Source organism: Schistocerca americana, chromosome 3 (assembly GCF_021461395.2).
Source record: "Schistocerca americana isolate TAMUIC-IGC-003095 chromosome 3, iqSchAmer2.1, whole genome shotgun sequence".
NCBI classification, from domain to species: domain Eukaryota; kingdom Metazoa; phylum Arthropoda; class Insecta; order Orthoptera; family Acrididae; genus Schistocerca; species Schistocerca americana.
This window is the reverse complement of record NC_060121.1, coordinates 672,275,048-672,288,242: the sequence shown is the minus strand read 5'-3', so window position 1 is coordinate 672,288,242 and position 13,195 is coordinate 672,275,048. Positions and strand designations below refer to the sequence as shown.

General features: G+C 40.5%; 1 protein-coding gene across 1 annotated transcript in view; it reads right to left on the bottom strand.

The window, feature by feature from the left end:
- The window catches only part of LOC124606309 (death-associated protein kinase dapk-1-like), a 305,618-nt gene that overhangs the window by 101,510 nt on the left and 190,913 nt on the right, over window positions 1-13,195 (bottom strand). The window contains exon 15 of the mRNA XM_047138290.1: window positions 4,951-5,066. Within this exon, the coding sequence (XP_046994246.1) occupies window positions 4,951-5,066 (116 nt within the window). The remainder of the gene's footprint in view (window positions 1-4,950; window positions 5,067-13,195) is intronic.

Below are 13,195 nucleotides of genomic sequence, written 5' to 3'. Positions count from 1 at the left end.
CATTTCTATGGAATCCAAACCGATCTTCCCCGAGGTCAGCTTCTACCAGTTTTTCCATTCATCTGTAAATAATTCACGTTAGTATTTTGCAGCTGTGGCTTATTAAACTTATAGTTCGATAATTTTCACATCTGTCAACACCTGCTTTCTTTGGGATTAGAATTATTTTATTCTTCTTGAAGTCTGAGGGTATTTCGCCTGTCTTGTACATCTTGCTCACCAGATGGTAGAGTTTTGTCAAGACTGGCTCTCCCAAGGCTGCCAGTAGTTCTAATGGAATGTTGTCTACTTCCGGGGCCTTGTTCGACTCAGGTCTTTCAGTGCTCTATAAAACTCTTCACGCAGTATCGTATCTCCCATTTCATCTTCATCTACATCCTCTTCCATTTCCATAATATTGTCCTCAAGTACATAGCCCTTGTATAGACCCTCTATATACTCCTTTCACCTTTCTACTTTCCACTCTGTGCTTAGAACTGGATTTCCATCTGAGCTCTTGATATTCATACAAGTGGCTCTCATTTCTCCAAAGGTCTCTTTAATTTTCCTGTAGGCTGTTTCTATCTTACCCCTAGTGAGATGAGCCTCTACATCTTTACATTTGTCCTCTAGCCATGCCTGCTTAGCCATTTTGCACCTCCTGTCGATCTCATTCTTGAGACATTTGTATTCCTTTTTGCCTGCTTCATTTACTGCATTTTCATGTTTTCTCCTTTCATCATTTAAATTCAATATTTCTTCTGTTACCCAAGGATTTCTACTAGCCCTCGTCTTTTTACCTACTTAATCCTCTGCTGCCTTCACTACTTCATCCTTCAGAGCTACCTATTCGTATTCTACTGTATTTCTTTCCCCCATTCCTGTCAATTGTTCCCTTATGCTGTCCCTGAAACTCTGTACAACCTCTGGTTTAGTCAATTTATCCAGGTCCCATCTCCTTAAATTCCCACCTTTTTGCAATTTCTTCAGTTTTAATCTACAGTTCATAACCAATAGATTGTGGTCAGAGTCCACATCTGCCCCTGGAAATGTCCTACAATTTAAAACCTGGCTCCTAAAGCTCTGTCTTACCATTACATAATCTATGTGATACCTTTTAGTGTTTTCAGGATTCTTCCATGTACACAACCTTCTTTTATGATTCTTGAACCACGTGTTAGCTATGATTAAGTTATGCTCTGTGCAAAATTCTACCAGACAACTTCCTCTTTCATTTCTTAGCCCCAATCCATATTCACCTACTATGTTTCCTTCTCTCCCTTTTCCTACTGTCGAATTCCAGTCACCCACGACTATTAAATTTTCGTCTCCCTTCACTACCTGAACAATTTCTTTTATCTCATCATACATTTCTTCAATTTCTTCGTCATCTGCAGAGCTAGTTGGCATATAAACTTGTACTACTGTAGTAGGCATGGGCTTCGTATCTATCTTGGCCACTATAATCCGTTCACTATGCTGTTTGTAGTAGCTTACCCGCACTCCTATTTTTTTATTCATTATTAAACCTACTCCTGCATTACCCCTGTTTGATTTTGTATTTATAACCCTGTATTCACATGACCAGAAGTCTTGTTCCTCCTGCCACCGAACTTCACTAATTCCCACTATATCTAACATTAACCTATCCATTTCCCTTTTTAAATTTTCTAACCTACCTGCCCGGTTAAGGGATCTGACATTCCACGGTCAGATCCGTAGAATGCCAGTTTTCTTTCTCCTGATAATGACGTCCTCTTGAGTAGTCCCCGCCCGGAGATCCGAATGGGGGACTATTTTACCTCCGGAATATTTTACCCAAGAGGACGCCATCATCATTTAACCACACAGTAAAGCTGCATGTCCTCGGGAAAAATTACGGCTGTAGTTTCCCCTTGCTTTCAGCCGTTCGCAGTACCACAACAGCAAGGCCGTTTTGGTTACTGTTACAAGGCGCCGTTTTGGTTAGTGTTACAAGGCCAGATCAGTCAATCATCCAGATTGTTGCCCCTGCAACTACTGAAAAGGCTGCTGCCCCTCTTCAGGAACCACATGTTTGTCTGGCCTCTCAACAGATACCCCTCCGTTGTGGTTGCACCTATCTGTATCGTTGAGGCACGCAAGCCTCCCCACCAACGGCAAGGCCCATGGTTCATGGGGGGAGGACTCTGTGTTATGCTTCTTTATTACCCCATTTCAACTTCTCCCCTATTAAAGGTGGATGGTTCTTATTCCCACACTACTGCACTGACATCTAGTTCTGAGCCATGTTTAAAATTTAAAGTCTCTAGCTCATTGGTAAGTTAGTTTAAAATTAATTGCAACATTTTTACCATACTGGAGGAGAGACAGACAAGAAAGCATACTAATTAAAATGTGTTTGAAAAAATTAAGCTTAATCATGTATCTGTCAATAATGTCACAATAACTGTTAGAGGTTTTGCATTTATCATAGCCTCTCTAAATGAAATTCACAATATGTAGAAAGCAATATAAGATAAGATAAATTTGTGATGCAACCCAATATCACAGACATAATACTACAGAAAATAGAATGAAATTACATAAAACAAAATTTTCTGGAAAATTAAAATTGTGTGCTGGACCAGGACTCGATCATGGAACTTTTGCCTTTCACCTCCAAGTGCTCTACTGAATGAGCTTTCGAGGCATAGTTCATGACCTGATCTCATAGCTTTACTTCCAACACTACTAGTACGTCTCTCCTACCTTCTAAATTTCATGTAACTTGCAGGATTAGCACTCTTGGATGAAAGTACATTGCAGAGAAGTGACTTAGCCATAGCTTAGGGGATTGTTTCCTCTATGAATTTCCACTCTGCAGTGGTGTGTTTCCTCTCAGACGTGTGTTATCATGCTGTAACCACATGAATAAAAGACAAGCAAACTGTGTTTATGATGTATTGTGCTCATATTATGTAGTTACAATTAAGAAATGTGAGGAAAAAATGTGATGTTAAGCACAAAATCTAGAGATGCTATTTGTTTTATGTAATAACCTAAAAATGACCTCCTGTGAAAACACCCAAAACTGATAAAATATAATAAATTTGATGGCATAAACATGGACTGGTTGCTACAATTCCTTTTACGGTAATATACAAGACAGGGTGTTCTTTCGCCCATTGAGGAAAAAATCATCTCAACATCTGCAGACAGACATTAAATGCTTAAAAAAACTGCATCCCAAAAGCCAAGTGTATAAGAAGTGATAAAGCAGTATATCTAACAAGAACCAATGAGTTAACAACTTGGAAACAGAAAATAATTACACACCTCTAAACAAACATACTGTAACAGAGTACATACTGCAATATCACATTTTAATAACCAGAATCCATATAACTGGAAGTACGAATAAAAGCTTTAGACAGTGAAAACACTGATTTCAGACCTGCTGATTAGTGGCAGAAAGAAGCAATACTCAGCAATGATTTGTCTTTTCAAAATTTTTGTACGAAAAAAAGAAGAAAGAAGAGGAAGAAGGAGAAAGAGAAAAAGAAGAAATTATATAATGCTGATTTTCATACTTTTACATGATGTTGTATTAGTAAAATTAAATCAATGTCTGTGTACAACACCTACTTTATTAACTACAGGGCATTTTCAGAAAGTAAGGTTCATTTAATCATTTAAAAAATAGAATAAGCTTTTACTAGTGGTTTTAATTTATGACTTTACTTTTCTACTTCTAAGCAATTTTCATGACATTACATGGGCTTCTTTAGCGCCTCTGCAAAGAAGCTCTCAGGAAGGGAATTGAACCAGTAGATGACAGCAGTCTTGAATCCCTTGTCATCTTCAAACAGATGTTCACCAAACCATTATTTCAAGTGCACTCTTGGGTAACTCCCAATCTAAATGAAGATGATGTATATGTAGATGTATGTAAGTTATTAATCTTATTCTTGGTATGGCCTGCAGTGTAAGGAAGCACATTATTGTAGTGAAGGCTACTCCAGTCAACCAGTCTCCGCACTGCTATTTTTTGATGGCACATCTGTTTGATGAACATCTGATAGTACACATCAAATGTAACTGTTCATCCAAATTCCATGAAATCAGCCAGAAAATTGTAGTTTATCTTGCTTCACACTAGCATGACCAATAATTTTCAAATTCATTAGCGTCTGCTTTCACTGACAGAGAAATGACTGCTGAATCAAAACCTTGACTTCAGTGGCTTCATAAACAATTAACAGATGGTGCTTCATCTGTGCAACTTTGTTCCAAGATGTTAAAATTTAAATACAAGCTAAATTTAGTAATCCCTACAGATGTACTGATGGTGTTGCCCATGTTTGGCGAGGGAACCTGTAGTAGGAGCACTGCCCAATATCACTGGCTGGTCTCTCAAATTTCATTAGCAGACAAATACAAGGCTGGCTGGTGGCCGTCTCTACTCAGTTGTCTTATCCACCTTGTTTCTACCAGTGATCTCCAACTATTGCAACTGTTTACCAGAACCATTATAAATCTGCGTGCCTAGTTGTACGACTTAGGGACATGTGGTTTCTACCACCGAAAGGGTTAATGGAGCTTTGTTTAATATCAACCTTACTGAATGCATGTGTAACAGCTAAGTAGTGGTAGGATTTTATTCAAACATAATAAGCGACTTTCTCATATTAATTTTTACTATGGCTTACTCAAATTTCCAACAAGGACTATTCCTGTTTGGTTTCATTATGAGTCTTGCCACGTAACTGTCTGCTAAATATACAACACATGCACATCTCAAAATAAAAACAATCTTAATCCATCACATGATGGCGTCATGAAGTTGTGTTCAGAATAAAAACAACTGGAGGAGAAAACTGATTATCTTTTTCTCAATTATCTAATTAGCTGTAGCCCTTCATTAATAGTGTGTGAGTCTATTATGGACAAAGTACTTACAAGAAGCCCATGAGAACAATTTTTCTACAAAGAGAACAGAGTGTTACAAACCTCTTGTACATCAATTCCTCTTGTATAATGTTCATTGTAGACATCGAAGACAGGCTGACCACGGCAGGAAGTTACATCCATTTCTATTTGCATTTTGCTTCCTGGTGATGTCGAACCTGCCATAAGATTGCACGAAATATAATATGTTGTATTACACATTTTTTTTTAAGGCAATTACATTGTCAGATAAAATATTATGGAAACAATGATACTTTCACAAGAGATAATTTTCATATAGAACTCAGTACAAAACACAGTTTGTTCAGAAACAAAACATAGTTTGTTGAGAAACAGGGATTTTTTTTTCACGCAGACTTGAATATAAAAATACAATAATGAAATACGGAAAATATGTTTGAGGATAAATGGGTTAAATAAGTTACTCAGACTGTACAAAACACACACACACAACACACACACACACACACACAGAGAGAGAGAGAGGGGGGGGGGGGGGGGGGGGTGGGGGAGAAGAGAGAACTGGAATGAAAAGAGTATGCTATATGCTACTATGCTATATGTGAAATAAGCTGCATTTGCACAATTCAGAGTTCAAAGAACAAATATTACACAATAATTATAAGACTAAATGTATGGAATGTGGATATTCATCTGTTACCAACTTAGGTAGAATTACCAACTTATGCAGAATTATGTGTAACTGCAAGTTTCTTTAAGTATTCTATTCTGGTGCTTGAATGTAAACATTTACTTTGCTTTGTAAGACAATTGGAGATGCCATAAAACAGTAAGTTCCATGTATTAATTTGCACAATATATAATAATGATGAGAAACAAACCATTTTGCAAAACATTTATTTAATTAGTATTTAAAAACGGATCCACAGTGACAGTTTACAGATGTGTTCACATAAAAAAACAATGAAAACTCCTGGCTGGAAATCAACAATATTAGGAAAATAGTAGATTGCTACTCACTGTAAAGATGTTATATTGAGTGGTACACATTTAGCTTTCGGTTACAGCCCTCTTAAAAAAAGAGAACACACACTCATTCACACAAGCAAGCACACCTCAAGCACATATGACTGCCATCTTTGGCAGGTTGGACCAGAATGCAACTTGTCACATTGAACAAAAGTAGCAATCTTGATTGGGGTAGGGAAGGGGGAGGGATACTAGGGTACAGGTAGGGAGAAAGAGTGCTGTCTGACAGAGCATGCACGGACTAGATGAAGACATGACAAGACTGCTGCCCATTGATCTCCTTCCAGGAATTCCTTATCTCCAACTTGACCTCACCATCATTCCCCAGGTCCCTTCCTAGAAAGACTAGCCTTTCATCAGAAGAAAGGACAGCCATATACAACCTCAAAACAAATCCTGACCTGATCTTTATGAAACATAGTGACTACCTGGTGAAAGGCTTCTGCCAATTATCTAACTCCTACACCCATAAACTCTGTCAGAGTGATCCCATTCCAGAGATCAAACATAGTCACCAATCCCTGTTTAAGGCCTTAGTCCCTCTCCAGAACCTCTCCCCTAAATTCATTCCCTTCCTCACCCTATGACACCTCACAAACACATACCTTTTACATGCTCTTCAAAACCCACAAACACAACAATCTTGTAAGCCCCATTCTAGCTGCTTATTGAACCCTCACTGAAAGAATTTTGGCCCCCGTTGACTAGTACCTCCAACCAATTGCCTAAAATCTAGCCTCCCACATCAAGAATACCTACAATTTCCTTCACTGACTCTCCACCATCCCCACCCCCCACCCCCTTTACCCCTGGATCCCCACTTCTCACTGTTGATGCCATTTCCCTATACACCAATATCCCTCATTCCCGTTGTCTCGCCACTATTGAGCACTCCCTTCCCCCAACATACCTCAGACGCCAAACTCACTACCTCATTCCTCATACTCCTTACCAACTTTATCCTAACACAAAACTACTCCTCCTTTGAAGGGAAGGTATATGAACAAATCTGTGGCCCCATCAGAGGCCAGGCTACCTGCAAAAGCAGCCACATCATACCAGCTCTGCTGCAATCATTGCACAGCTTTTTATATTGGTATAGCTACCACCCCCCCCCCCCCCCCCCCTGCAAACCTCCCACTGCCTTGGGCACCTGCATGTCATCCTCACATGACAACCTGTTTATGGACCATCTAGAAGAAACAATCCTAGCCTACCAAAACACTATAACCCTGGTCTGGTTCAGGTTCACTGATGGTATCTTCATGATTTGCACCTCAACCTCTCTCCCATCTGCTTTCCTGATCCTCCCCAACCTGGCATGCCCCCTTCCCTGAAGTTGACCTCCTCCTCTCTGATGGCTCCAACTGCACCACCGTCTACATTAAACCCACCAACCACTAACAGTACCAGCATTTTGACAGCTACCTTCTACAGAGCCTGTCCACCCAGGGTTGCAGAATCTGCAGTGACGAGAACTCCCTTGCCCTTTATGCTGAAGGCCTTCAAAGATGTTTGTTAATGTTGTTTATTTGTGGGGCACTCAACTGTGCGGTCATCAGCACCCATATAAAGTCACAATTTTTACACATTCCAATTCTTTACACAGTCCAATCGAGCCACTGCCACGAATGATGATGATGATGATGATGATGAAGAAATGATGGGGGCAACACAAACACCCAGTCCCTAGGCAGAGAAAATACCCAACCAATCCGGGAATTGAACCCAGGACCCCATGAGCCTTGGAAGACACACACTACCCCAGACCAGTCTGCAAACAGATCTAGGATACCATTCCCCCACACACCCACAAGTCACCCACCACTCCCATGAACCAGCTACAAAAGAGTGTCCCCTTCATCACCCAATACCACCCCAGACTGGACCAACTGTAACCACATCCTTAGTGAAGGCTTTGATAACCTATTATCTTGCCCTGAAATGAGAGACATCTTATATCAGATCCTTCTACACCCTTCTAAAATGGTGTTCTCATTGTCCATTAACCCCGACAACATCCTAGTCCAGCCCTATGCCACTCCCAGTCCTAATCCCTTGCCACAGGGACCATGTCCATATGGAAGATCCAGGTGCAAGACCTGCCCAATCCACACACCCAGCACTGCCTATTGCAGTACTGCCACAAGCTTATCCTGCCCCATCAGAGGCTGGGCCACCTGTGAAAGCAACCATGTCATACTAGCTCTGCTGCAATCATTGCACAGCTTCTTATATTTGTATGACCTCCAACCAGCTGTCCGCTAGGATGGCCAAGAGCATGGTAGACCACCCTATAGCATGACATGCAGCTGAACATAACATGCTTGATTTAAATGACTGCTTCTCCTCCACCAACAGCTTTTTCAAAATGCAAAATGTGTAGTTGGGAATTATCCTTACAACACATTCTCTGAACTCAAAATTATGCCTGCTTCAACCTATGGTATCTTATTGTCCCTATCACCGCCTCCCTATTCACGTCCGCTCACCATCATTGTGTGCCTTCTGTGCCAATGCATCTGCCCGTTTTTCCCCTTCCCTGCTCCGCCCCCCCCCCCCCCCCCTCTTCCCTCTGCCTCAAAGCATCCCGACACTGCACCTGGCAGTCTTGTAATGTCTCCACTAGTCCCTACATGATCCACCAGAGTGTTCTCTCTCCTCTCGCCTGAACCCAGCTATCCCCCTCCCTTCCCCACCCCACTCCACATTACTGCCTTCATTCAATGTGACAGTTGCATTCTGGTCTGAGCTGCCGCAAATGGTGGTCATTGTGTGAGAGGTGTGCTTGCTTGTATGAATATACAGGGTGTGATTCAAAAGTTTCAGGACTTAACTCAGAACTAGAGATTCATTGGACATTTAAGTACAGCGGACTAAAATTCTTCAAAATATGCTCCTTCGGCATCAACACAGTGCTGCCAGCACGTCTTCCACTGTTCATAGCCCGTCTGGAAGGCCTTGGGCGTCATGCTGTCAAGGGCTCTCGTCGAAGCCTACTGGATGGCATCGATGGAATTGATTTGATTCGTTTTAGGCCTGTCTCGAGTCGGGGGAAGAGGAAAAAGTCACTTGGAGCCGAGTCAGGGAAAGAGGAAAAAGTCACTTGGAGCCAAGTCGGGGCTCTAGGGTGGCTGTGACAGAGTTGTCACATTGAAATTGACGTGTGAGGGGCACATTGTCGTGATGGAGAATCCAATCGCCCTTGATTGCCTGGCGGACGCAGCAAACTCGATCCCTCAAGCGACAGAGCAATCCAGCATAAAAGTCATATGTGACAGTTTGTCCACGAGCTACAAACTCCTTGTGAATCATTCCTTTACCATAAAAAAAAAAAAAAAATCAATCAGCATGCACTTCACACATGACTTGCTCATGCAAGCTTTCTTGGGCTTCGGCGAGGAAGCTTTGACATTTCGACTCAAGATCGTACTTGTAGACCCAGGTCTTATCACTAGTAACCACTTTCTCCAGAAGGTTTGGATCAACATTCAACCGTTGGAGCATTTCCTGGAAAACAGTCGTGCGCTGTTTCTTCTGATCCACCAACAAAACTTTTGGCACCAGTTTGGCACACACTTTTTGTATCATCAAATTCTCTGTCACAATCCTCCACACTGTCTCTGATTGAGTCCCAGTTCATTGGGAATTAATCTAGTACTAAGACGACGGTCATTGTTTGAAAGTTCCCCCACTCCCTCCACATTTTGATTCGTTCGGCTTGACGATGGCCTCCCAGAGCGGTCATTGTCTTCAACATTCCTGTGGCCATCTTTGAAACGTTTGTGTCACATGAAAACCATTGCACGGGACATGGCTTCTTCCTTACAGGCCTCTTCAATCATACCGAGAGTCTCCATGGCGGTTTTGTTCAGTTGCATGCAAAACTTAATCGCATAATGCTGCTCCAAGTGCTGCTCCATTTTTGCCTCTCCCACTTTGCGACCGAGGTCAATGACATGCACTCACGCTGCAAGCGATATGCTCTCTCCAGGGTTCCGGAGGCAACTGCCACAGTGTCAGTTGAGTTCTTTCCCTGAGACTCCCCACTACTTCCCCTACTCGGTGGTACTGGTCCGCGCGTGCTCTCCTACTCAGAAATGAATCAGTCTTGAAACTTCTGAATCACACCTTGTATGTGCGTTTTTTTATTTTATTTAAATATAATAGAGGGAAACATTCCACATGGGAAAAATATATCTAAAAACAAAGATGAGGTGACTTACCAAACGAAAGCGCTGGCAGGTTGATAGACACACAAACATACACACAAAATTCAAGCTTTCGCAACCAACGGTTGCTTCATCAGGAAAGAGGGTAGGAGAGGGAAAGACACACACACATATCCATCTGCACATACACAGACACAAGTATGTGCGGATGGATGTGTGTGTGTGTGTGTGTGTGTGTGTGTGTGTGTGTATACCTGTCCTTTTTTCCCCCTAAGGTAAGTCTTTCCGCTCCCGGGATTGGAATGACTCCTTACCCCCTCCTTTAAAACCCACATCCTTTCGTCTTTCCCTCTCCTTCCCTCTTTCCTGATGAAGCCTGCGAAAGCTTGAATTTTGTGTGTATATTTGTGTTTGTTTGTGTGTCTATCAACCTGCCAGTGCTTTCGTTTGGTAAGTCACCTCATCTTTGTTTTTAGATATATTTTTATTTTATTTTATTTATTTATTTTTCTCTGAAGAAGGTTTTGGCTGAAATCTAAATGTATAACAGCCTTTCCATTGTGAGATAAGAGAATTACTGAGCAGGAGAGTAGTTTTGTGCTGTATTGGATGTCTTAGATCTTGAAAATATGAGTTAAATAAATGTAATAGGGAAAAAGACTATGGAAATTTGGGAAAGGTAGTAAGAAAAGGAAGAAAACTGAACTGTTCTGAACCAGCCTTTAAGATTTTATTAGATAATTAGTCTGAATAATTACCTGCAACAGTAGATGTACAAGGATGTAGAATATAACACACTGCTATGAAAACAAACAGCACTAGGTCAGAAATTTATTTATTTATTTATTTATTGTTCCGTGGGACCAAATTAAGGAGAAGTCTCCATGGTCATGAAACGAGTCAATACATGAAATTATAACACGATATTAGAAACAGATAAAATGAAATATAAAAAAACATATTCAGGTGACAAGTCTTAAGTTTAAATGAAGTAAATGAAGAAAAACAATAATGTAACACTGGAATTTGCTAAATTTTTTAGCTCTTCCAGGAGCTCCTCGACAGAATAGAAGGAGTGAGCCATGAGGAAACTCTTCAGTTTAGACTTAAAAGAGTTTGGGCTACTGCTAAGATTTTTGAGTTCTTGTGGTAGCTTATCGAAAATGGATGCAGCAGAATACTGCACTCCTTTCTGCACAAGAGTCAAGGAAGTGCATTCTACATGCAGTTTTGATTTCTGCCTAGTATTAACTGAGTGAAAGCTGCTAACTCTTGGGAATAGGCTAATATTGCTAACAACAAACGACATTAAAGAAAATACATACTGTGAGGGCAATGTCAGAATTCCCAGATTTTTGAATAGGGGTCGACAAGACGTTCTCGAACTTACACCACATATAGCTCGAACAGCCCGTTTTTGAGCCAAAAATACCCTTTTTGAATCAGAAGAATTACCCCAAAAAATAATACCATACAACATAAGCGTATGAAAATATGCGAAGTAGACTACTTTTCGTGTTGAAGTGTCACTTATTTCAGATACTGTTCTAATGGTAAATAAAGCAGCATTTAGCTTCTGAACAAGATCCTGGACATCGGCTTTCTACAACAGCTTACTATCTATCCGAAAGCCTAGGAACATGAACTGTTCCGTCTCGCTTATAATATGCCTATTCTGTCTGATCAAAATATCGGTACTTGTTGAATTGTGAGTTAGAAACTGTAAAAACTGAGTCTTACTGTGATTTAGCATCAAATTATTTTCCACAAGCCACGAACTTATTTCATGAACTACATTATTTGCCATAGGTTCGTGAGTAGTGGATTGCAGTGTGAGACTTGTTCGAAGTATTTTCACTGGGGGGAAAGCAGTGGGGAAGCCAGTGGGCATTCTGGTGAGATCCTCTCCTGGAACTGCAGGTTATGTAGCAAGAGTAAGCAGCTGCACCTTTTTTAGATTGAAGTCAGCTGATAGGTATTCCTACTTAAGGGAAGTCTCTCTAACAAGGGAATCACTTTTGACAAAGCTTAGGTATCCGAGTAATGAGGGAATTAATATATTTCATCAAAATATACAAGGTATTAGAGATAAAGTTAGTGAACTGCTTATAGATGTTGACTCTGAAATTATTGGTATATCTGAACACTTCTTAAATAAGGAGATAATTCAGAGGCTTCCTTTACCAGGATACAGGTTGGCTGGCAGCTTTTCTAGGACCTCTTTGCGGTGTGGGGGAGTAGCCATGTATGTGAAAAACGGTATCCCATTTGAGTCAATTGATGTTTCAAAGTACTGCACTGAAAAGGTGTTTGAATGTTGTGCAGGTGTGGTTAAATTTAGTGGAGCTAAACTTCTTACTGTTGTTATTTATAGATCCCCAGACTCCGATTTCACAACATTTTTGCTAAAGCTAGAGGAGGTTCTTGGTTCCCTTTATAGGAAATACAAAAAGTTAGTTATATGTGGTGACTTCAATATTAATTGTATAAGTGATTGTGCAAGGAAAAAGATGCTGGTAGACCTCCTTAATTCATATAATCTTATGCAAACCGTATTCTTTCCAACGAGAGTGCAAGGGAACAGTAGAACAACCATAGACAATATTTTTGTTCATTCGTCATTATTAGAAGGGCATTCTGTTAGAAAAAAGGTGAATGGCCTTTCAGATCATGATGCACAAATTTTAAGTCTAAAAGATTTTTGTGCTGCAACACATGTTAAATATAGTTACCAACTTTTTAGGAAAGCTGATCCAATTGCTGTACAGACTTTTGTAAACCTTATCAAGGAACAAGAGTGGCAAGATGTTTATAGCGCTGATACAGTAGACGATAAATATAATGCTTTTCTCAAGACTTTTCTCATGCTCTTTGAAAGTTGCTTTCCGTTAGAACATTTAAAACAGGGTACTAGCACAAACAGGCAGCCTGGGTGGCTGACTAGAGGGATAAGAATATCTTGTAGAACAAAGTGGCAATTATACCAAATCGTTAGAAACAGTCAAAATCTAAATGCAGCAGCCCATTACAAACAGTATTGTAAGGAGCTTAAAAATGTTATTAGGAAGGCAAAAAGTATGTGGTATGCAGATAGAATAGCTAAGTCTCAGGATAAAATTGAAACC